At 40.8% G+C, this 26,513-nt stretch overlaps 1 protein-coding gene across 3 annotated transcripts in view; it reads right to left on the bottom strand.

Moving 5' to 3' along the window:
* Positions 1-26,234, bottom strand: part of LOC111950089 (ectodysplasin-A) — a 78,687-nt gene extending 52,453 nt beyond the window's left edge. For all 3 annotated transcript variants that reach the window (XM_023967438.2, XM_023967440.2, XM_023967439.2), the window contains exon 1: positions 25,829-26,234. In XM_023967438.2, coding sequence (XP_023823206.1) covers positions 25,829-26,134 — 306 coding nt within the window. In that variant the 5' untranslated portion in view covers positions 26,135-26,234. The remainder of the gene's footprint in view (positions 1-25,828) is intronic.
* Positions 26,235-26,513: the final 279 nt, after the last annotated feature.

Raw genomic sequence — 26,513 nt, 5'->3', positions numbered from 1 at the left:
GGAATTACTTCATTAAAAATTCACTGTATACACAACTCCAGTGGGTCAAAGGAAATTTAACCTACTGTCACACCCTGGCCTTAGTATTACTTTGTTGTCTTTATTATTTTAGTTACGGTCAGGGGTGTGGATGTGACCAGGGGAATGTTTGGACGTGGTTTATCGTTTTTGGAGCGTGGTTATATGGTAAAGGGGGTGTTGGGTGTTAGTGTATGGTTGATTGTGTTGAGGTGTAGTGTGTCTAGCCAATGTCTATGTTGGGTGTAGTTAGTCTGGAAGAGTCTATGGTTGGCCTGAATTGGAGTTCCCCCAATTAGAGACAGCTGCTTTCTGTTGTCTTCTATGGGAGCCATCAAGGTTACATTAAGGCTTTCTAAGATTTAAGATGTGCACCATTCGGTAATTGCTCTATGTAGACCCCATTTCCCATAGCCTGTTGAGTATGTGCCACAAACGTGGTGTAGCTGTCACGGGTCGTTTTGTTAGTTATGAAGTATAGTTGTCCTTTAGTGCCTCGCAGTTCATCTTCGTGGGGTGTTAATAAAAGGAAGAGTGTTGCGTTTATTTTCCAGAATGCTGCGTGTTTGGTTCCGTCTCTCAACACGACGATCGTGGACCAGCAGTACACTCACGATGACTGGGCCTCCTAAAGACAGCTTCGAGAAAATTCACTAGAAATATCCCATGGCTTTAAGATGCGTCTTTTGATAGTGCTAATTACATGCTAGTGTTGAGCTCCAGATGCTATGTGCTTGGCAGGAGAAGGGATGACTGGTGATATTGCCCTGTAGACGATTCACCCAGAATACTTCAAAAAAGTACGAGAATGGCATCACGCCTCGAACCTCCTCAAACTTCAGGGGTCCACACTGCTTGGAAATATTACGTATCATGGAAGAGCCTAGCGACACAACAGCAAGGCAATATATTATGAAAACAAATCACGACGGGGTGCGGGGACTAGGCACAGCACCCTGATCCCCGTTGCTCTCCCTAGAGAACCCAAAAATTGTGTTTGAAAGCCTCGAGTCTTGTCTGCAGAAACATCACCTGAGCAAGTGCTTGCTTCCAAAGTGACAATGACCCACCAAGGTCCTATACTGTCCGTACGAAATCCGCTTTGTGGCGAGGAAAGTGGCTAAGGACCAACAAAGTCAAAAGCAGGGATTTTTCAAATTGACTTGACTGAATGGTACCACGCTACATCTGGTGGCCAATTACAACAGCCACACCCTGAATAGCCCTCCCCTAAACACCATAGGCAGAAACAAGTTATTTGTAAGACAGCCCCAATGAATGAGGGCACACAAACCACAAGCACAGTCATACCGCTGCCAGGCAGAGGAGGAAGGCTGTCGGGTTGGGTCCGTCCTAAAAGGGAGCAATAAAGGTACGAAATAAAACAAAAAAATAAATAAATAAGAAAAAAAGGGAGCCTTAACAAAAGATAGCACACATAACAAAGTGCCAAATGACCATATCCCAGAACAACAGCCAAAGGACTTGTGAAGATGCTGGAGGAAACAGGTACAAAAGCAAGCCCTATCTCGACATAACCTGAAAGGGCTGCTCAGCAGGAAGAGGCCACTGCTCCAAAACCGCCATAAAAAAGCCAAACTACGGGTTGCAACTGCACACGGGGACATAGATCGTACATCTTGGAGAAATGTCTTCTGGTCTGATGAAACAAAAAATAGAACTGCTTGGCCATAATGACCATCGTTATGATGGAGGAAAAGGGAAGCTTGCAAGCCGAAGAACACCATCCCAACCGGAAGCACGGGGATGGCAGCATCATGTTGTGGTGCTTTGCTGCAGAAGGGACTGGTGCACTTCACAAAACAGATGGCATCATGAAGCAGGAAAATATGTGGATATATTGAAGCTCAAGACATTAGTCAGGAAGTTAAAGCTTGTCGCAAATGGGTCTTCCAAATTGACAATGACCCCAAGCATACTTCCGAAGTTGTGGCAAAATGGCTGTAAGGACAACAAAGGTGAAGGTATTGGAGTGGCCATCACAAAGGCCCTGACCTCAATCCTATAGAACATTTGTGGGCAGAACTGAGAAACGCGTGTGCGAGCAAGGAGGCCTACAAACTGACTCAGTTACACCAGCTCTGTCAGGAGGAATGGGCCAAAATTCACCCAATTTATTGTGGGAAGCGTTGTGGGAAGGCACCCGAGACGTTTGATCCAAGTTAAACATTTAAAGGCAAAGCTACCAAATACTAATTGAGTGTATGTAACACTTCTGACCCACTGGGAATGTGATGAAAGAAATAAAAAGCTGAAATAAATTATTCTCTCTACTATATTCTGACATTTCACATTCTTAAAATAAATGAATGGTGATCTTAACGACCTACAATACAGGAATTTTTACTAGGATTAAATGTCAGTATGGAAAAAAACTGAGTTGAAATGTATTGGCTATGTAAACTTCCGACTCTCAACGTACATTCAATGGCGGGGGACCCGTGTCCTGGTACGGCTTCAAGATGCTTAACAACATTCGCAGAGTTACGACCCTGGCCTCACGCAGGAAGCGGCGCAGGTCCTTGAATCCGAGGCACTTGTCAATCTCCGCGTCTGATCTACTGCGAGACTCGCTGATTGGCTGGCTGCTCGCCTGCCTGTGTGCCATTAATCCCCTACAACTACTATGCCAGAAGCGTCCGCAGCCCAGTCTTGCGTCGTGTCAACTTTCCCAGTTCTCTCAAGATCTCGTTCACCCCGCTCCTCCTGAGCTCTCTTCCACTTGCGTGCTTCACACGTTACCAGCTCGCATCCGCTACTACAAGAACCATCGGTCTTGCCTTACGGAGCTCGGTTAGGGAACCGGCACCTCCGTTACCTTCGAGGCTCTTGATAAACAGGGCCCGTCACAGCCTACACCTAACAAGTTGCACTCGCGGGTTCATCCAACCTCTGGCGGGCGAGAGGCTGCTCACCTCCCTAGCCTCCCAGGCTGACGGAAGTACCAGTTCGCCCGCTCAGCCCAGTCAAAAACTGTTCGCTGCTCTGGTCACCCCAATGGTGGAACAAAGCTCGCCTCACGACGCCAGGTCAGCTCGGGAAGGTCAATCACCACCTTGCCGGGAGAGGCACCGTGACCAACCACCTCGCTTTTAAGGCAATTACCTAAAGGATGAGGATAAAGGTTGAGATCCTTCTGTAACCCCCCCCCCCTTAAAAAGAGTTAGGATGCACTGATTGTAACACAGTGGTTGTTCCACTGGATATCATATAGGTGAAGTGCACCAATTTTTAAGTCGCTCTGGATAAAGAGCGTCTGCTAAATGACGCTTTAAATGTAAATGATAATATGTACAGTATATCATGGAATCACCTGGTCACTCTTATAGAGGGAACACTTAGGTCACTTTAAAATGTTACCATATTTACGGTTTACTCAGTTTCATATGTATTATACGTATTTTGAGTCAATGCCACCTCGACACTGCTCGTCCTCAATATTTATATATATTTTTGAATTCCATTATTTACTTTAAGGACACATGCCACCTCACCGCTGTGTGTATGATGTTATGGAATTGGTAGAATATATTGATCACTATCAGGAGCTAGGGAACACAAGCGATTTCGCAGTAAAGACTCGCAAATAACATCTGGCTTATCATATGTGTATGTGACCAACACAATTGATTATGCGATTCATGCATGGCCTCACTTCGATATGGTCTGAAGAAGCTCTATTCTTTGGCTTTCGTTGCTTTAACACGAAGGTCGAGCCGATTAATCTGAGAATGTGCCCGACTAATATTAGGCCGATTTAAAGTTTGTTCAAGTACAAAAGCGGAAAATCGGGAGAATGTTTTTTTCAAAATTCTTTATTTATCACTAGGCAAGTCAGTTAAGAACACATTTCTTATTTTCACATGACGGGCACTTCGAGGAAAGCGGTGTGTTAACTGCCTTGAATTCAGGGCAGACACGATCAGATTTTGTACTGTGTCAGCTCAGGGATAGAATTCTGCACCCACCTGTATCGGGCGTTAACGCTAGGTGCCACGCGTCGTATCCAGCCTGCGCTCACAGATGCGAAAGCACGACGGCCTGTTACGAGGTCGAATGCAGGTGACGAAGGCCAGTCTGGCTCTATGAGGTAATGTTGTACTTAGCTTTGCATTTAAACTTGATCTTATAAGAAAGCGACAGATCAAGTCAACCAATCACATATATCGATCGTATTTTATAACTACACATGGTTGATTCTCTCTACTATTATTCTGACATTTCACATTCTTAAAATAAAGTGGTGATCTTAACAGACCTAATATAGGGAATTTTTACTAGGATTAAATGTCAGTAATTGTGAAAAAAACTGAGTTGAAATGTATTTGGCTATGTAAACTTCCGACTTCAACTGTACATATACATGGAATCACTGGTCACTTTATTAATAATGGAACACTAGTCACTTTAATAATGTTTACATATTACTTTACTCATTTCATATGTATATACTGTATTTTAGTCAATGCCACCTCGACACTGCTCGTCCTAATATTTATATATTTCTTAATTCCATTATTTTACTTTTAGATGTGTGTGTATTGTTATGAATTGTTAGATATTAATGCACTATCGGAGCTAGGAACACAAGCATTTCGCTAGACTCGCAATAACATCTGCTAAATATGTGTATGTGACCAACACAATTTGATTATGTGATCATCATGGCCTTACTTGATATGGTCTAAGAAGCTCTATTCTTGGCTTTCGTTTTTAACGAGAGGTCGACCGATTAATCGGAATGGCCGACTAATTAGGGCCGATTTAAAGTTTTCATAACAATTCGGAAATCGGAAATGTTTTTTWAAATTCTTTATTTAACTAGGCAAGTCAGTTAAGAACACATTCTTATTTTCAATGACGGCCTAGGAACGGTGGGTTAACTGCCTTGTTCAGGGGCAGAACGACAGATTTTTACCTTGTCAGCTCAGSGATTAAATCTTGCAACCTTACGGTTAACTAGTCCAACGCTCTAACCACCTGCCTCACGAGGAGCACGCCTGTTACGCYAATGCAGTGAGAAGCCAAGGTAAGTTGCTAGCTTGCATTAAACTTATCTTATAAAAAACAATCAATCAACCAATCATAATCACTAGTTATAACTACACATGGTTATAATATTACTAGTTTATCTTCGCGTGTCCTGCGTTGCATATAAATCGATGCAGTGCGCATTCGCCGAAAAAAGGACTGTCGTTGCTCCAACGTGTACCTAACCATAAACATCAATGCCTTTCTTCAAAATCAATACAACAGAAGTAATATATTTTTATAACCTGCATATTTTAGCGAAAAGAAATCCAGGTTAGCAGGCAATATTAACCATGTGAAATTGTGGTCACTTCTCTTGCGTTCATTGCACGCAGAGTCTGGGTATATGCAACATTTGGCCGCCTGCTCATTGCGAACTAATTTGCCAGAATTGTACGTAATTATGACATAACATTGAAGGTTGTGCAATGTAACAGGAATATTTAGACTGATGGATGCCACCCGTAGATAAAATACGGAAGCGGTTCCGTATTTCACTGAAAGAATAAATGTTTTGTTTTTCGAGATGATAGTTTTCCGGATTCGACCATATTAATGACCTAAGGCTCGTATTTCTGTGTGTTATATATGTTATAATTAAGTCTATGATTTGATAGAGCAGTCTGACGAGCGATGGTGGGTCACCAGCAGGCTCGTAAGCATTTCAACAGCACTTTTGTGCGTTTGCCAGCAGCTCTGCTGTTTAGAATTCAAGCCTATCAACACCCGAGATTAGGCTGGTGTAAACCGATGTGAAATGGCTAGCTAGTTTAGCGGGGTGCGCGCTAAATAGCGTTCAAACGTCACTCGCTCTGAGACTTGGAGAAGTTGTTCCCTTGCTCTGCATGGGTAACGCCTGTTCGAGGGTGGCTGTTGTCGATGTGTCCGTTTGAGCCCAGGTAGCGGCGAGGAGAGGGATGGAAGCTATACTGTTACACTGGCAATACTAAAGTGCCTATAAGAACATCCAATAGTCAAAGGTATATGAAATACAAATCGTATAGAGAGAAATAGTCCTATAATTCCTATAATAACTACAACCTAAAACTTCTTACCTGGGAATATTGAAGACTCATGTTACCACCAGCTTTCATATGTTCTCATGTTCTGAGCAAGGAACTTAAACGTTAGCTTTCTTACATGGCACATATTTCACTTTTACTTTCTTCTCCAACACTTTGTTTTTGCATTATTTAAAACAAATTGAACATGTTTCATTATTTATTTGAGGCTAAATTGATTTTATTGATGTATTATATTAAGTTAAAATAAGTGTTCATTCAGTATTGTAGTAATTGTCATTATTACAAATAAATAAATAAAAATCGTCCGATTAATCGGTAGCGGCTTTTTTGGTCCTCCAATAATCGGTATCGGTATCGGCGTTGAAAAATCATAATCGGTCGACCTCTATTTTTAACATTGTATTCATAATCCACCCTTTAACCTTGAGTTTATGAGAGTTCTTATCCAGCCAATCATATCCATTTCCCAGGGACTCATAAGAGAAGAGAACCTGGTGGTGGTGTGCTCAGTGGCATAATGACAGTCATCATCAGCAACCGAGGCTCACACTGGATGAGAGGTTACAGCTAGAGCACTTGACCAGACGTGAACATGTTCTCACCTCACAAGCCCAGTATTAGCCTAGATAAAGTCCAGTGGAGGAAAGAGAGAGAGAGAGACTTGTCTGTCCACAGAGCTCCAGATGTTGCACCAGTCTGCAGCCCTGGCCAGATGGTACACAGCTGTACTGCGACGCTAGTCTACATCACAGCACAGAAAACCAACCATCTTCCATTATAAGCAGCCTACAGATTTCACCCACTACGAACTGTGCTCCTTCTCCTCAACAATTTACAGAATACCAAAAAAGTATTGTACATTTTTGCCACTAGAAAATACTATCATACAGTAGGAATAGGGTGTAAAACAACAATGTCAGAGAACAGTATTCGACAATCAAGAATTGTATGGGATATTACCCACACTCTTAGAAAAAAGGGTTCCAAAGTGGTTCTTCGGCTGCCCCCATAGGAGAACCTTTTTAGGTTCCAGGTAGAACCCTTTTGGGGTCCATGTAGTACCCTCTGTGGAAAGGGTCCTTCCTGGAACCAGAAAGGGTCTTCAAAGGGTTCTCCTATGGGGACAGCCGAAGAACCATTTTAGGTTCTAGATAGCACCTTGTTTCCTAAAAGTGCATGATGATGATTTAATTTAAAGCATCACTCATGACAGAGTCCAATGATAGTCCCCTGGAGTTCAACGGAGAGAGCAATCCACCTGAACCCATAATCAGGATTGTTTAATACTGCCATCTGTGCAAATAAGTGTGTAGTAAAACATTTACAGCTGCACAAGTGTTTATTGCCATCTGGTCCCAATGAATATTTGACATTGCGTTCATGAAACATGAAAAACAGTGCACAACGAGATGAGAAATGATAACAAACTGAGATATTTATGAATATCTTATTGATATGAAGTAATAGTTTACTGATCAGGCCTTCTGAGACACAACAATTCTCAACAAAATGAAGGCTGTWGCATCTCTAGTCTACTGATGGTCTCAATATCAGGAGCCTACCAACAACATGAAAGGAGTCTTTTGGCCAGTGAACAATGATTGCCCAATAGTCACTTGGTCAGAAACAACAAGAATCAATGAATACATCTTTGTCCTCCAGAAACCAAACAGCTTTGATTAAAACAGTCAGATATGATGGGAATTTACTGCAAAAGAGATTCTAAAATCAAACAATAGATTTTGAGCAGTAAACTATCCTCACAATGAGAACCATGGTGAGCTGAAAGCCTCTATGAGTAAACATTTTGGCATTCCTACCCAAAATAACAGCTATGCATCACCGAGGTCTGTGCAACACAGGGGTGGTGGATGGGGTTCATTACCCTATTATATGTTTAGCAGTGTTAGAATACAAAGACTGTACTACGATGAGAGAATCCTGCAAAGACCAACTGATGGGAGGCTATGTGTGACTGTGGRAGTGCCATGGTGAGATAATGGGGATAGCCCTTCTTTGTCTCTGTTCTGTCACATCAGTTCAACTGCACTGCCGGCCGATGTGGAGGAACTACACACTCCCTTGTCATCGCAGTAGCAAAAGCCACAGCTTTGAAAAACTCATCTGTATCTGTTTGTGACTCTCTTGCGGATTTGCCCTCTTTACAAGAAACAGGATTTGGTTACACTTAATAAACACACTGTTGTGCCACGACAATTTTCAAAAGCCATCAATTTTTTGTCATAGGAAATGAATAGGGTTTGACCAAAAGCATGTGGGGCATGAGCCTGCACTGGGTTGAGACCCAGCAGCTATGCCTTCTTCAAACCAATATACAGTTGAAGTCGGAAGTTTACATACACTTAGGTTGGAGTCATTAAAACTCGCTTTTTCAACCACTCCACAAATTTCTTGTTAACAAACTATAGCTTTGGCAAGTCAGTTAGGACATCTACTTTGTGCATGTCACAAGTCATTTTTCCAACAATTGTTTACAGACAGATTATTTCACTTAAATTTCACTGTATCACAATTCCAGTGGGTCAGAAGTTTACATACACTAAGTTGACTGTGCCTTAAACAGCTAGGAAAATTCCAGAAAATTATGTCATGGCTTTAGAAGCTTCTGATAGGCTAATTGACATCATTTGAGTCAATTGGAGGTGTAACTGTGGATGTATTTCAAGGCCTACCTTCAAACTTGGTGCCTATTTGCTTGACATCATGGGGAAATCAAAAGAAATCAGCCAAGACCTTCCCCCAAAAATTGTAGACCTCCACAAGRCTGGTTCATCCTTGGGAGCAATTTCCAAACGCCTGAAGATACCAAGTTCATCTCTACAAACAATAGTACGCAAGTATAAACACCATGGGACCACGCAGCCGTCATACCGCTCAAGGAGAAGCGTTCTGTCTCCTAGAGCTGAACGTACTTTGGTGCGAAAAGTGCAAATCAATCCCAGAACAACAGCAAAGYACCTTGTGAAGATGCTGGAGGAAAAGAGGTACAAAAGTATCTATATCCACAGTAAAACGAGTCCTATATCGACATAACCTGAAAGGCCGCTCAGCAAGGAAGAGGCCACTGCTCCAAAACAGCCATAAAAAAGCCAGACTACGGTTCGCAACTGCACATGGGGACAAAGATCGTACATCTTGGAGAAATGTCCTCTGGTCTGATGAAACAAAAATAGCACTGTTTGGCCATAATGACCATCGTTTTCTTTGGAGGAAAAAGGGGGAGGCTTGCAAGCCGAAGAACACCATCCCAACTGTGAAGCACAGGGGTGGCAGCATCATGTTGTGGGGGTGCTTTGCTGCAGGAGGGACTGGTGCACTTCACAAAATAGATTGCATAATGAGGAAAGGACAATTATGTGGATATATTGAAGCAACATCTCAGGACATCAGTCAGGAAGTTAAAACTTGGTCGCAAATGGGTCTTCCAAATGGACAATGACCCCAAGCATACTTCCAAAATTGTGCAAAATGGCTTAAGGACAACATAGTCAAGGTATTGGAGTGGCCATCACAAAGCCCTGACCTCATCCTATAGACAATTTGTGGGCAGAACTGAAAAAGTGTGTGCGAGCAAGGAGGCCTACAAACCTGACTCAATTTCACACCAGCTCTGTCAAGCTGTCAGGAGGAATGGGCCAAAATTCATCCAACTTATTGTGGGAAGCTTATGGAAGGCTACCCAAAACATTTGACCCAAGTTAAACAATTTAAAGGCAATGCTACCAAATACTAATTGAGTGTATGTAAACTTCTGACCCACTGGGAATGTGATGAAAGAAATAAAAGCTGAAATAAATGATTCTCTCTACTATTATTCTGACATTTCACATTCTTAAAATAAAGTGGTTATTCTAACTGACTTAAGACAGAGAATTTTTTTACTAGGATTAAATGTCAGGAATTGTGAAAAACTGAGTTTAAATGTATTTGGCTAAGGTGTATGCAAACTTCCGACTTCAACTGTAATTAGCTTTATATAAAATTTAAAAGCTGCAACTAACCATGAGAAAATCTCAAAAGAAGGGAAAATAGTCTTGACAATTACATACAAAATGTATTGGATCAAACCCCTGATGAAAACGTTTTAAAACATGAACCAGCTATGTGACAGATTAGTGTGAGGTCTTCACAGTTACTGAACCACGCACAGTAAATATTTGGGATCTAGTCCATTGTGATTCTACTCCAAACAAAATTCATAGTGATTCTCAATCTTTTTCCGTTTAGTTCGTTATGGCCAGCTTGAAATTGCTTTCATTAGGAAGTCTTAATTGTGACTTTATGAAAGTTGTGTGTGACTAGCCTTCATTGTTGTAATCTGATTGAACGAGACCATCCAGTGCTGCTTTGGGAATCAGTGTTACTATGGTCATGTCAACACACTCCAAGAAGACTTCAAACAAAGACTGGTCTCTTTCAGCAAGAGTTATGAGAATACATTTTCTTAAGTACTGGGTTTTCCTCTGTCTGAACACAACAAACAGTATCTAGCCTCTTTAAACAATAGCCAAGATGCCTGTCATATGACTCATTGGGCTCTTTCTTCAAACTATGAAAATGTATATTGCGAAAATGTTATTCTAACTACTCCCAAGCACCAATTGTTCCCACAAAACGCCAGAAACCAGAATTCCCTTATTGACTAAGCAATGGAATAAACCTCAAATAATTGCAGGGTTGGCAATCAGCTGCACTTTGTTCTAGAGATGGTTTGATAACAGATTTTGAATTTGGGCTTAAGGACCCATACACATGGGGGAAGTTAATAAAAAAACACTCCAGTAAGTGGATAAGAAATAAATCAAATCAAATAGACATGCAATACTCTAGGATGTAGACAGCCAATTCACATATTACATGGAGAATCAAATATAAATTAGTATATAAGGCCAGAAATAATAAAATAGGATTATGTGTCACTGAGTTTAAGAGTACATTAATATACCAGGGGAAAAGCATGTTCTCTTTCAGATTTAACCTTGAAGCCCCCAAACATACAGTTCAAGACCACCGCATTCTTGACCTCTCAGGAGAAATGTTAATGCAAGTTTGAGGCTCTCAGTTTTTCTATTTTAATCACTAATCCCAAGTAATTTGGTCATCCTCATGCAGACTCTAAGTCTTGGCCATGGATGACGGCAACGGTGTGAGTTTATAGTTGCCACGCTGATCACGGTGAAATAGCAGGGAGCAACAACCAGAAAGAAAGCCAAAGCTTGACACTTTGAGAGGCTATTGGCTATTTACACCTTCACCTGCTCACAGAATAGTGACTGGCAGCTGAAGCTGCAGCTTTATAGAAGCCAATGTTTTGGCAGGTTGGCAAACTGAATCAATGGTAAAACACGTTCACTGGCAGTAACTCTTTAATAACTCCCAATATATTTAAACAACTCATTTCAGCTGCCATATCACAATCCAATATGCAAAGCATGCTGTCATCAAGTGTGCACTCGCACCTACCTGCGAACTGGGAACTAATTGATTTATCATACAATCATAGAAAAATGTTTAGAATAATTGGCACAGGAAAGTAACATCAGACAATATTAGAATCTTAGCATATGGTATTCGTGTTGAAGAGTAGCCTACAAGGGCGATGAATGGTGAGAGTCAGTTTGAAAATCATCTGATTGATGATGAGATTTCAAAGATAAAACATATATCTGTTGAAGTAATATAAAATATTTTTTTATCTTGTGCCTTTGCTTTTCCTGAAATAAAATTATACTTCAGTCCAACATCTGTATGTAATCTAGTAAAGAATCAATTAATTTCCTTGTAGCTCATTTGAATAGTCTACATCAATTAGGACATTTAAGAAATGAAACAGGTCATAATTCATAATGAGTCAGATTATTTATCCTGGCATCTTGTAAAGTCGGCCACACACATAGTAAAGCCACAACATTGTGTAATGATGAGGCCAACTTGTTTCAGAGAATTTAGAATGTGTGGTCTACAACAATTACAACACTTGCATGTTTGCACAACTACATGCAATTTAAATCCAAACATATCTAGGAAGCTTCACTTTATTTACATCTAAATGTGCTCATTAGTTTGAAAGTAGACCCAGGTGCAGATGTACATTTGATTAAATCTCCCAACACTGTCAAAAGTAAATGATTGACAACTCAGGAATGCTGGCTCTTGACTTCTGAATATGTGTAGGTCACAAGATGGCCACTGAATATGCCCCCCACTATGTCAATGCTGCATAGTCTCTCATATGTTCTTTAACTTCCTCTTTTCTAGCAAAGCTCTTGTACCTTCTGTAGATACTACAAATCAAAAAGGGAACCCCCTGTTCACTGTAATTTAGTTTTATAGCTCTCTAAAATTGGACTAAATCACAAAGAAAGACAAACTGAGATGTGCTCTGTAAAACATAAGTAATATAAGGCTTTCCGACATGACACGTTTGTTTTTTTCTCCCCATAAGCCTAGCTGCACTGAAACTGACATCAAACACTTTGCATATCAACAAAGGGCCTGGGACGTCTCAGACACGCCTTATCTCATCTAGTCCCAGTAATGTCTCACAGCTGCTTTCAGTAAGGCAGTCACGAAGGCCTTTGGACATTGCTCTGCGAGAAATGAAGATGCTGGCTCATTACAAATGACACTGTCATAATCCGCTGTCTCTATGACATCAAAAGACAAAAGAGGACAAGAGATACAATTTGTGGAAAACATGAACTTTTCTCAAAAGAAGATATTTATTTATGAATGTTTACTTTTGAGAAAGAGAATGTCATTGGGTTTTCAGAGAATCCTGGTCCTTTATGAATGTTTACTTTTGAGAAAGAGAATGTCATTGGGTTTTCAGAGAATCCTGGTCCTTTATGAATGTTTACTTTTGAGAAAGAGAATGTCATTGGGTTTTCAGAGAATCCTGGTCCATGAGACAAATCATTCATAACAATTTCATCTACTTTCGTTTTTGAAATATCAGACAGCTCAGTTATCTGTGAAAATTAGCTTTCCCAAATCACTCTTAACAGAGAGCCTCACAGAAGAAGACTCTGGAGATGGCAAAATGTTTTCAAACTGTTCTGTATTATTTTAAGGCAGTCTAACTGCATATGACCATCTAGTTGTTTCAAATAAAAGCCTGGAATGTTTTCAACATCTTTAACAGAGGATCATGCTTTTTGTTGGCCCAGTGTTTTCTTAGTTTCAGTTTTTAATACCAGATTTTACAGGGTTCATTAAAAGTAACCCTCCCCCCTCCAAAATACACATTATTTTGAAGGCACAGGCTTTTAAGGATTAAAGATACAGTAGATGAATGAGTGCCTTAAGAACATGGGCCTTCATTTATAAAAAGAGCATTAAGTGAGCATAGGTCATCATTACACAACGTTTCAGATTGATCACTTTGAACATGAACTAGGGTCGAATTGCTCCAACCGGTTTACCGATTGGTAAACGAATTGCTCCACCCAAACCCACTCCTTTTCCTGGGATAAATAACTGAGAGAAACCGGTCAATTATAATCAATTATTCATATGAACAGCATGACGTTYCATGGAACTGTTAAATTACATGTGAAGTCTAAATCTGGCTTCTCTACAGGCCCTTGGCTTACTCTGCTATCTGCAGGATCACTCATCAACGCTCAGGGTGGGAACAGACAGCTCATCTCAGTATGGAGCGCAGTTCACAATGCATGTATTATCTCATCATGGTAACTTTTTTTCTTGTGAAAGGAAGGACTACATTTGCTGCAGCTTAGCCTATGCTACAGTAAAATAAGGACTGAATACACCTCTAATTTACACATCTCCATCTGGCTTTAGGGGTCACCCTATTTTTTTCATTGTAAAGATGCATTTTTTTTGTTGCATCTGCAGAGTTTTAAAACGGCCTATCACTCGAATATCGTTGCTTTAAATCAGTGCGCATGCGAGCACTCTCTTTCAGTCTTTCTCTCTATCAATTCCATTCAAATTGAACCCAAAATAGATAAGCATAATCCTGTTCAAGATATATATATATGTCCTTGCCTACCTCTTTCAGGCAATACATGAAATGCAGTATTGGTCTTATATTTAGCTAATGAATGATTTGTTATGCAGACGCTTCTAATTTATAGCCTCGGTCTCTTGTACAATACGCACCTGCGCTCCGCTAGCCTCTCTTCTTAAAAAACGCTCCTTAGCTCTTGCTGTCCCAGGAAAAGCTAGACTAGAAATAGCTTGCTGGACATCTTTTAAAGCATTTCTTATACAAATAGACTATTCGAAGAGGGATGCACGCTCTTGTTTGCTGAATGTTAAATACAGCAGCAAATAGAACTCACATGAGTTTGAAAGAAGAGAGAACGTGCGTGTGAGAACGTGCTATAGCAGTTATTTATTCAGACCCTATATTATTCAAGCATGTCCTTACAATTATGAATTTKAGGAAAACGAAACTTATTTCATTTAACTGTTGAAAGCGAGGAAGGAATGAAGCAACAATAGAGAGAGAAAGGAGGTAGGCTAATACCAGTTGCACGACATTAGGGGAAATATTATGAAAGGTAGCCTATATTTCCGTCAGCCTACTAATTATAAAAATGTAAAATAGACCCTATTACATGTCAAATTTTAAATCAAATTCACTAGCCTATAATTGTAACTTTGTTGGCCGCATGTCCTGCACCAGCATCGCATGTTCGCTCCCAGCTTCATGGTTTGAACGAGGTTCGTCATTCCAATCCATATAATACAGTATAATACAATACAGTACAGTAACTGGCTACAGTCCACACTCAAAAAGATTAGCCTACTGGAGCTTGTTTCATTTACTTACCCAAGAGAGCATAGCTACATCTMTGGGCCTTTATGTTTTTCTGTCAGGCGTAATGTGCGGTAGCCTACATATCATAGGCCATGTATTGGATAATGGCACAATCATTTGGGCTTTTTTGGGGCTTGGGATCATAAAATATCTTTAATGTAGGGCTCATAAAAGGTATTTAATGTATGCCTCATCYGGCTCAGGTAGCATCAGGCTTGAARTTTCATGCCGATCAAAGCTCTAATCAAATCCAGACATATATGCTTTATATGCTTTAMAATGACACTTCCGGTTTTGGCTGCAAATACTGGGTTATCCGGGAGAAAAGGGATTTATTCTCGGGATGGAATATTTGTAAAATACCGGGAAATGATTCAACCCTAACATGAACCCATGATCAAATCTKAAGTCAAGCCCTAGCTGGTGCATGTTGATCTCCTGTGTTGAACAAGTGGACTTGCTTGACATGACCTCATATGTAAGGCTGAAGTCTGATCTATTAGTCAGCTGAGGTAACACATTCATGCTCAGATCAGTACCTATCATGAAACCCCATAATATGTCTAGCTCAATTCACTTAACATTCTTCTGTACTAAACTACAGTATGAACAGCGACCAATCAATTGACATTGAACCTAAAAACTGTAGCCCTCACACTTAAATAAATATACACAAAGACAATTCCAACAAATATCCCAACAACTTGGTGCTAGGTAGCTAAAAAGGTCACATCTTGCTTTGAGTGGCTCTTAGCCAAATTCTGAAAGCTTGTTCAATTCCCCATGCTGTGTTTTCTATTTGAACCTTCTAACCAAGGCTGTGGAGCACCTGTCAGCAATTTGGCAAATATGTTTTTCCACCTGCTACCTCATCCCCCCTATTTTTTCCTCCAAGTGCTCACCCTACCCTTRCTCCTGGGACAGTTTCTGTGTGTTGTGGCTTTAAAACAATTCCAATTTGGGGCAACCAGAAAACCACATGAAACATGTTTCGTAAATGTGGCCCCACATCTGTTCTGCAGCAAGGTTGACAACATGCTTTCACTACTCCTCTATTTTTCATACAGATGTAGGATCTTAATTTGACCACCCTGTTGCAGGAGAATCTTCCTGCAATGCAGGACATTTTTAACTTGTACTGTAAGCTTCTGAAGTTTGTAATTTCCACTTAGAAATGTCAGACTTGATTTTCAGAAGGTTTTATGAATCCCTACAAAAATGTCCATTAATTATAATCCACATAATAATTGACATTTCCTGTTGATATAGGAGTATATTCCTGCTGTAGCAAACTGGCTCAATTTAAGATCCTACATCTGTAGTGTCTTTCCAAACTCAAACCACTACGACGATCTATGCTGAGAAAATGTAGACTATGTATATTATTTCTTTGATTGATCTAATAGCAGTGTTCATCATTTACATTTTGGCTTCAGTACATTGTTATTATATGGATGCAAATATATATTAATTAAAGATAAACTTTAGCATTTGTAATCAGTGTTGGTGCCATTCAATGTTTCGCATTACATGAACATCTATGGGTAATGCAATTAATACGCTAATAGACATTACAGTGCAGTTGAGGTTTATAATACATGCTGTATAGTGCCTTAGGTTGGATGTAGGTCCAGCAATTGGCCCAGGAAGTTGCTATGATCACTATCTGAGAGGGAGGATAGAAGGGAGGTGGTCGTGAGGGTCGTGATGGTCTTGTGAGAATGAGATACATTTTGTTTTGAACAATCACCTCCATAATAATGTTAAGAATTTGGGAGGCTCATACACATTAACATCCATCAAGTAAGGCCTTTCAGATCATTTTTTATACTTTTTATTGAACCTTTATTCAACTGTATAATCATGTATAATCACTTCCTAATCTCTTTCCGCTCAGACTTGTTACATTTGAATTAGGCAACAGTCAGAAAAAAAGGTACCAAATTGTACTTAAAGTGGTACAAATGCTTGTCACTGTAGTGCAGTGGTCACCAACGTTTTCTGAGTCAAGATAACTTTCTGAGGCAAAATGCAAGCCGAGATCTATGTCTTAGATTTATTTTTTGGAACATGACTTAAAAAACTTAAGCAACATTAACCTACATTATCACTGCATATTGGCTTTGCTTGAATTGCCCTGCCAATGCATTGTTGTTTGTACCATTTAAAAAAAAAAAAAAWTCAGTATTTGAGGTAGGCCATATGATCACACTGGTATTAGATGAGTTGCTGTATTACTTGGGAGGCACAGCTGAGTAAGCATACACTTAAATCATTCGCTTTTTATAAAAATTTTACTGGGCTGCTGGAACCTGCATGTGATTGTCAGTCTCAATGGAGGGAGAGAGCAGCATACTGAGAGTCCACCTCTCAACATCCCTCCGCTCTCCCTTTCCTCCACTGACACTGACCAAAATGAGACACTGTCTTCCTCCAGTTGAACTCGAGTCGCACTGCATTATTTCTGCCTCATGCACAAATTCATTGTCATACTTCTATGAACAGAGAAAGCYAAATATTCCTCCGTATTAAAAAAGACCCAAGCCGCTAATAATAACAACGCAAGCCTATTGATATACTTTCCTACTCATTCATTACAGCTGCAGTGCTGGTTATAGTGCCAGTGGAAGTAAGAACAATGCACATTTTGTGGCTTATAAAAGTGTTGAATAAAAAGTGTTGACAGTGCTGAGTAAAAACTTAAACATGAACTCACTCATAAAAACAGCTGCTCTTTGCTGTATTCATTGACAGTCTCGTTAGTCATGGTTTTAAAAGTTTAGAAAACTCACAGTGTCAACTTTGCTTTGGCTTTCTTTTACGCCTGCTATGTTACTGCAGACACGGTAATCTGAGCCATCTGATTGGCCAGCGGTAGACCTATAATGCACTTGATTTGCTCTAGGGACCTGCTGGGAAGGCAGAGTTTGTACCTTCATACACATGAAATGGTTCAAAATGGGAAAACTTTGCCTACCCGGCACGCAGGGCAGCTGAATTGGGTGCACCTACCACCAATAGTGCGAGATTAATAACTAAAAATAGGAACGCAAGGCTTTAGCGTTTTTTACAGAAATGCTAGGCGATCGACTAGGAATGCCTTGGAGATCAACCGGTCATACCCTGTAAGGTATGTTGACTGTACTCTTGCAGTTTGTACCTTAAAATATCCAAATTGTACAAATGTGCCCTTTTAAGGTACCACCAGTGACATAGCCATTTGTTTCTTTAAAGTGGCCAAAATGTACCACTTCTCTATTTTTTGGGGGGTATTTTGGTATTTTATTAGGATAATACATATCTATACCATGTCCCTCACATGTAGGGTTGGGTTAAGGTTGCTACAATATGAATTACAGCTCTTAATTGTCACATGCTCTAATGTAAGCTTTTATAAAGACTTCAGAACTGGTAGCAGACATGCTCAAACTTGAATTAACATAACCATAGAGCACTTAAACTGGTACAGCACTTCCACTCTCGGGTAATAGAAAATAACTAACTGAAAGCCACTAAGCCACACCTGAAATGATTGTACCTTTATATTCAAAATATTGGYTWAAAAAATTTGCCATGATACTAGATTATCTGCATATGTATCCTAAAAGGTACTGAACTGTACTATGTGAGATCATACTCTGTAACTCTGAAGGTACATTACAGTATGTGTATTTGAATATTTTTGTACCCCAGGGAACAATAATGTACCCTAACCGTAACCTTTTTTTCTGAGAGTACATGCACAGACCTCAAGTCAGTATAAAGCTCAAATTTGTATCTCTCAAGTGGTATTAATTTATAATGCACAGACCTGTCATAAGGATGTGTTCTAGTTACCCAACAAATTGATTTACCCACCAAAAGGACAAAATCCAGAATGGCATCCTATTGCTCTTCTAAACTTAAGCAAATGTAATCCTGCCTTTTGTACAAACACTGTCTTAAAGAGGCTTTGGTCCCCGTTCAGAGGACAGAGAGACAACAGTTTTACGGGAATTCCTCTCTCAAGTAATTGCACAAACTGCCTCACCAGAAAAGAGCAATAATAAAACATTCATGCTTGGTCTGAAAATAGAAGTGTGAAAAATAAAGGACAAATTGTGGCTAGCTAAATACCACAAACACTACTATACTGTTCTACTGTGTGCCTGTTGATAATATGACAAATTGACAATTCATTATTTTTAGTTGAATAAGTTTGTGTCAAAGCTTAGTACTTCCTAAACTGAACTGTAACTCCCTCTTGGCTGGTCTATCTGCAGGCACCACAATTCATGTAGAATGCTGCACCTTGGTCTCTAACTGTTCTATGTCATGGAGGTCCATAGCTCTCGAGGACTACTAGGAAATGAAGGTCAAATGTTTGAACTATCTAATAGTAAATGAGCTACTATCACTATCATTATGAAGTTGGATCTTATGTAACGACTGGATGAGTGAAAAGGTCACTGGCGCGTGCAACCCTCTTTGATATCCTACAATATGGAAAAATGGCCTACAGTGGCTTGCGAAAGTATTCACCCCCTTGGCATTTTTCCTATTTTGTTGCCTTACACCCTGGAATTAAAATAGATTTTGGGGGGGTTTGTATCATTTGATTTACACAACATGCCRACCACTTTGAAGATGCAAAATATTTTTTTMTGTGAAACAAACAAAAAATAAGACAAAAAAACACAAAACTTGAGCGAGCATAACTATTCACCCCCAAAAGTTAATACTTTGTAGAACCACCTTTTGCAGCAATTACAGCTGCAGGTCTCTTGGAGTATATCTCTATAAGCTTGGCACATCTAGCCAATGGGATTTTTGCCCATTCTTCAAGGCAAAACTGCTCCAGCTCCTTCAAGAAACAGGTTTCCCTCAAGAATTTCCTTGTATTTAGAGCCATCCATAATTCCTTCAATTCTGACCAGTTTCCCAGTACCTGCAGATGAAAAACATCCCCACAGCATGATGCTGCCACCATCATGCTTCACTGTGGGGATGGTGTTCTCGGGGTGATGAGACGTGTTGGGTTTGCGCCAGACATAGCGTTTCCTTGATGGCCAAAAAGCTCAATTTTAGTCTCATCTGACCTGAGTACCTTCTTCCATATGTTTGGAGAGTCTCCCACATGCCTTTTGGCGAACACCAAACATGTTTGCTTATTTTTTTTTGTCCACTCTTCCGTAAAGCCCAGCTCTGTGGAGTGTACGGCTTAAAGTGGTCCTATGGACAGATACTCCAATCTCCGCTGTGGAGCAAAGTACCGCTTGCTTGGTGGTGCCCCTTGCTTAGTGGTGTTGCAGACTTTCAGAACAGGTGTATATATACTGAGATCATGTGACATTTTAAATTCACTTCACCAATTTGGACTATTTTGTATATGTCCATTACATGAAATCCAAATTAAAATCCATTTAAATTACAGGTTGTAATGCAACTAAATAGGAAAAACGCCAAGGGGAGTGAATACTTTTGCAAGGCACTGTATATATTTATATATTGTTTATTACCGGTATCATCCCGTGTCGGTCAACGAGGTTTAACCTCGCTCTTTTGTTTGGGTAAAGCCCAGTGTTTTTGTGTACGCGTTTGTTTTGGGTGTATCAAAAACCCCTATTGTGTATTCCTGCGCCTGTTTCCAAAATCCTTTATACCAGCGTGACAGAATAACTGACCCGCAAAATGGAGACAGCAGGAAAGACCGAGCTGGCGACCATTGTAGGGACAGTACAGCACCACGAGGACTGTCTCTCCAGACTCGGTATCGCCATGGACAGTGTGCTGGCAACCATCCTGCGCTTGGAGGGGAGTGTGCAGTCCCTCCATTCTCCGGCACAGATTCCGGTACCAGCTCCCAGCACCAGCAAGATGCAATGGGTTCCTTCTACAATACGACCTGTACTTAGCTCGCTACACCGGGCGGGGCTGTTTCCGGAAGAGACAGGGTTACCACCATCATCTCAGCACTGACTGGACGGGCTCTGGACTGGGGTGCCGCGGTCTGGGAGACGGGTGGGCCTGAGGTTGAGTCTTATTAGCGCTTCACCCTCTTCTGCTCAGTGTTTGATCATCCTGTGGAGGGCCGAGAGGAGGGTGAGCGTCTACTCTGACTACGCCAGGATCAGGACTACGCCAGGATCTAGGACCGCCTCGGAGTTCGAACCTGGAGTTCGAACCATCGCAGCCTCCACCGGATGGAACGTGTTGGCTCTGGTCACRGTTTTCCGCAGCGGACTGCTGGAGTTAGCCCGAGTTAGCCTGCCATGATGACAACCTGTTATTCAACCAGCTCATCAGCATGGCGATCCTGTTGGACAACCTCCTGCGGTCCGAAAGAAGACCTGTGCGGAATTCGGAGCCCATGGCTACCCCTTCTCCGTGGCCAGAGTCGATGGTGGGCACTGCACGTTTGCCCGAGGCAGAGCATAGGAGAAGGAGGAATCTGGGCCTCTGCTTCTATTGTGGAGAAAGGGGTAATTTCTCCCCGACCTGCTCTCTATCCACTAGGAGGCGAGGAGGTGACAAGCCAGGGAATTCTCCTGCACCAACCCAGGTAAAAGGCAAGGTCTCCTATCCTTGTCTGTCAAATCAACCAGTGTGTTTTCCRGTTAAATTCCCTGATTACCACAGCCCTTCACTCCCGTTAGCTCTGATTGATTCCGGATTTCCCGGGAATCTCTTAGATAGCACACTGGCCACTGCATTACGCATTCTTTTGGTTCCCCTACAGTCACACATTCCAGTTTGTGCCCTGGATAATCGTCCAATAGGTAGAGGGCTCATACATCGCATTACTGTTCCTGTTTCTTTGATGACCCATGACACTCATTCAGAACAGATCACTTTCTTGATTATAGACACCCCCACGCACCCCATTGTCTTCGGTCTCCCCTGGGGGGGGGGGCGTCTCCAGTACCTCAAAGACTGGGAGGGGTATGGCCTGGTTCCTGCGGTGGACATCCTGGACGCTTCGCTGACCAGGGATTTTCACTGTCAGCGCCCAGACCGACCCGCACCGCACCCCTGGTGTCGTCCCGCATCGGTGGGGAGATACTGTCACGGATCGCCCCGCTACTGATGCTCATTCTGTTCACCAGTTCCGGAGGTCTACGTCACCAGCTTTCTAGGCTTCACATAACAGGATTCATTATCATCAACCCCGGACTTTCTTGTCTGATTACACACACCTGATTCCTATTTCCCCTGATTAGTATGTTATATATGTGCCCTCTGTTCCCTCTGTATTTGTCGGTTATTGTTCCCATGTCTGTTGGTGGTGCGAGTACCTATGCGTTGGTGCAGCTGTTATGTTGCATGCTATATATATTGTGTATTACGGGTATCGTCCCGTGTCGGTCAACTAGGTTTACCCTCGCTTTTTTGTTTGGGTACAYCCCCGTGTTTTTGTATACGTGTTTGTTTTGGGTGTATTAAAAACCCCTATTGTGTATTCCTGCCCCTGTATCCAAAATTCTTTATACCAGCGTGAGAGTTTCATTTTCTTCCATATTGTTATAGTGTTCTTAATGTTCTTAGATTTATCCTTTGAAAATCGACACATGAAAAGATTCTGGGGACAATATGCACCCATTGTTCCTCTTTAATGCATTTAACTATATGTCGTAAGTTTTAAATCAAATCAAATCAAATTTTATTTGTCACGTACAAAGGGGGCATTGAGTTTTCAATATTGGCCAGGTATATCAGGAGATTATATTCAAATAAGTTTAGTTTATATTCATGTTTACCATACCTGTTACGTTTGGGTTCTGTCTTTCTGCAAGCGGTTCAACTGCCACTGTAAACAGGAGGGGGGAGAGGGGACATCCCTGTCTCGCGTCCCTTTCTAAAGCAATTTTATAGAGATAATGTATTATTTGTGTATATTTATTGCTTTAGGACATTTATACAATATTTGAATGACATGTATTTCAGCTGAAAAGTTGAAAGCTTCCAAAGTTTTGAATAGAAAAGGTCATTCAAGACGATCAAAAGCCTATTCGGCTTTAACAGCCATTATTGATTAATCTATATCTTTGTTTTTTTACTATTATTTGTTATTATTTTATTGTCACAATTGATTACATTTATGGGTCTATAATCAGCAGGGGACTCTCCAGATTTTCCTGGTTTTAATTTAACTGAAATAACTGTTTGACTCATGGAACTAGGAAGTACTGAATTGAGTGATGTGTGTTGTCATTTGTGTAAATAGGGGGCCTACTTTGTCKCAAAATGTTGAATAGAATTCTAAGGGAAAGCCATCCATTTACTGCTATATGATTGCTCAATATTAGTCTCCTTCGAAAATAGTTGCATGTGATTTGGAACATACAGTTGATGTATATTAGCTGCTGGTGGAGAGGAGGAGGAGGTTGAATGGGGTTGAAGTATTGCAGTGGTGGTTCTGTGAAATACCCTGATATGATGAATAACCTTGCCTGAGACCTAGAGACTTGATTTAGTTCCCAAGGCTAATACCATTGCCTAGACTTTAGCTCTGTGGGCTAACACGGTCTTAAGTCATGACTCAGGTTAGAAACTGTTTGGTCGATCTAATTAGTAGCTCCAAGAGGGAGAAGCAATGAACATGAGCTATTGTGTCCAGTCTCATGCAAGAGGTAAATCCCTTTATGATATAAAAAGCTTTCACCTTCAAAATAATACTCAACAGGAAACAATTTTAGCTTTCTTGACTAATTTCTTTAGTTAGCAGTAACTCTTAGTCTCTCCTCTGTTTTCTAAACATACCGGAAGACACAAAATGTTTTGTTTGTATGGATAGCTTCCCATAAGAAAGAAAATAACATCTGTGTAACCACTAGCTACACCCTCAAGTTAATCTAAATAGAAGCAGGTGCATATCATGGAAAACATAATTGACAATTACGGACATTCAAACATTCTTTCCTAACTCCCTTGCAAGCAGAACAAAACTTGTAATAGTCTTGACACCTGTCCCCAGTAACAAATATGGCCTGAGGCCCACTGTTCCTTTGAAATCATTCCAAATAAGTCTATTAAAACCTACAGCTAAAATAAGCACATCGTTCTTGACCACACATCTACAGTTCACCATCAGGGATGTTTACTTATGTTTTATGAGCTTGAGTGGTGGGTATTACAAAAGATTATGTAAAATGACAGTCCCTAACCTCTATAACTACAGCCCTCAGATTGAACCCTGACCACATCCCCTCTGGATGGTTCTTTGGTTCAGGTTGGGCCTTTGCTTGAATCTAAGGTAATAAGGACCCAATGCAATTTACACTACAGACAAATATAAACAACAGAAACAATACACACATCCGTAATCACATCTTTCACAGATATTTCTAAATATGGGACCTAAATCATCTCTAAAGGTCTCTCACTTCAAATATTTGCCTGTCTCTATTAACATTTATAGCCATGTGTACATTCTCCCACAAAGATACATTTTAATGGAGTTGAGTAATTGTGTGGATGTTATTAATTGCGTGCACAATGTTGCTATTAAGGTAATATCCTGTAAGAAATCTCATACTCCAACAGAGCACACAGTTTGATTTAATAGTGATGTTGAGGGTTGGCACTGGATCTTTTGTGGAGCTAACTCTGCTAGCCAGAGATTTCACACTGAGCTCTGGAGACAAGCCACAATGCCCGGGGAAGTTGAAATGACGAAGCGGGGGGTCATTTACCTGCTTTAGTTCATTTACAATCTCATTTGGGATTTACAATCTCATTTGGGATATTTGAAGTGTTTTTCTCTAAATAAACCTCTATGAATAAACCATCCACAGGCCTACAAACAACATAGTGACTGAACTTAAAAGCTGAGGATTTTTTTGGTACTATGGTAATCTTTAGATATGACCAACCAGTTGTGCCGTGTAGTACTTTTGCAGCTGTAGCAAGGTCAAAGACAACAATGTGGATTCTGGAGAATTCAGAGCGACATGATCACAAACAAACCAATAAACTTTTCTCATCTCATCTGATTATAACATAGATGAGGGCCAGATAGATCTTAACATTGCAGAATTGTTGGTGTAATTTATGTGTAATTGAAAGGCATCCACTTAGTCTCATTTTACTGCCATGGTGTTTCTGTGCAGCAGTATTTTTAACATGGCTGACCATGCCTCTGTAAAAGGATATTTTCTAAACCAAGCACATTTGGCAGAGCCATCTTACACCTCTGCCTCAGACAGGTGGGAGCATTCTCTCTCCCATGCTGTCAATCCACAGGCTTAAAGAATAGCTGACAAGAGAACTTTAGCTACTTTTAGGATTTGATTCGAGTAACAACTCAAATGGCCCCAGGTTTTTTCTGAAGTCAATTAAGAAATTGTAAGGCATTATAATATGCCAATGCATTAAAATGTGAGAGTGGCTTGTTAATACTTGGAGTGGATGGGTGGAATCTTACTGTGCCACATGCTGATGGCATGCAGGCAGTATTCTCTACTGTAGATGTCTGCTCGTCTCAACATGCACCATCAGGTCACTTAAACCATACACTCACTATTCAAATCCTCACTAAGCCACTTTGGAAAAAATACTTGCACCAAAAGCATTATTAACCATTATCCATCTCAAGCAACAATAAACAATTGGGCACCTCAACCTATACTGCCAACACGCAACTAGACTGTATCTTAATAAAACAAAGCCTAAGTAGTCCTTATCTGAGAAACACTGACCAATATACTGTATTATTGTGTCTGATCAAGGACAAATTAAAGTGTCTAACTGATGGCAGTAAATATTCATCATACACATCCTTTCATCGGAATTGACAGAAATTGCCACATGTTGTTTCAACATCCTACACGTGAAAATAATTTGGTGTGGGCTACACCTTGGTCCTCTTATGTGTATTTATATGAATTCTTACAAAATGTAAATATATGTTATTACGCTATTAAAGAGCCGATAATTAACCTACCTGTGGCTGTAGATCAGTTGGGTAGCTGATATCCAACAGCTGGAATACTGGAGAATATCGGTCATTCATATCGTCTGCGGCCGGTGACACTGTCTCCTCTCTGTTCTTCTGGAGAATCTCCCGTTTCACCTCCGATCTCAGGTCCAAATAACAGAAAAGCGTTACTAGATGCAATGAAAGGGATAAGACGAAGAATCCCAAGAAGATTTTACAGTTGTTACAATGTTTCCTGCAAATGCAAGTAGACTCTTTCAAGTCAATCTCCTCTATGTGTGCAAACTTCTCAGACATAGATGTAGGTGCCATGTCTAAATAATTTCAGTCGTTGCTATTTCAGCATACTAGGCTTTGTCTATGATGCTATGGCCCTAACCTGAGCTGTCTGATGCTCAAACGTTCGCACATCGACAGTTATCTCCATCCACATCAAGGCAGGGGGACGGTACGGTAACCCACACTGATACGGTAACTTAAAGCAATCCTTTTCGAAAGATCCGCCCCTCTTGTATCTGATTGGGCTGCGCCTATTACGTGCCACTCCATTGAAAAGTACATGGATGAATGCTGTCCGGGTCGTGTGGCGTGATAGATCAGCCAAAACCAGAACATCCCACCACTGGCCACATCACGTAATTTCAACGTTGAAATGTGGATCATATTTGCTTGAGACGTTGATCAATGAGAT

This window comes from Salvelinus sp. IW2-2015, linkage group LG23, assembly GCF_002910315.2.
Source record: "Salvelinus sp. IW2-2015 linkage group LG23, ASM291031v2, whole genome shotgun sequence".
Taxonomy (NCBI): domain Eukaryota; kingdom Metazoa; phylum Chordata; class Actinopteri; order Salmoniformes; family Salmonidae; genus Salvelinus; species Salvelinus sp. IW2-2015.
The sequence above is the reverse complement of the archived record's forward strand: the minus strand, read 5'-3'. Positions and strand labels throughout refer to the sequence as shown.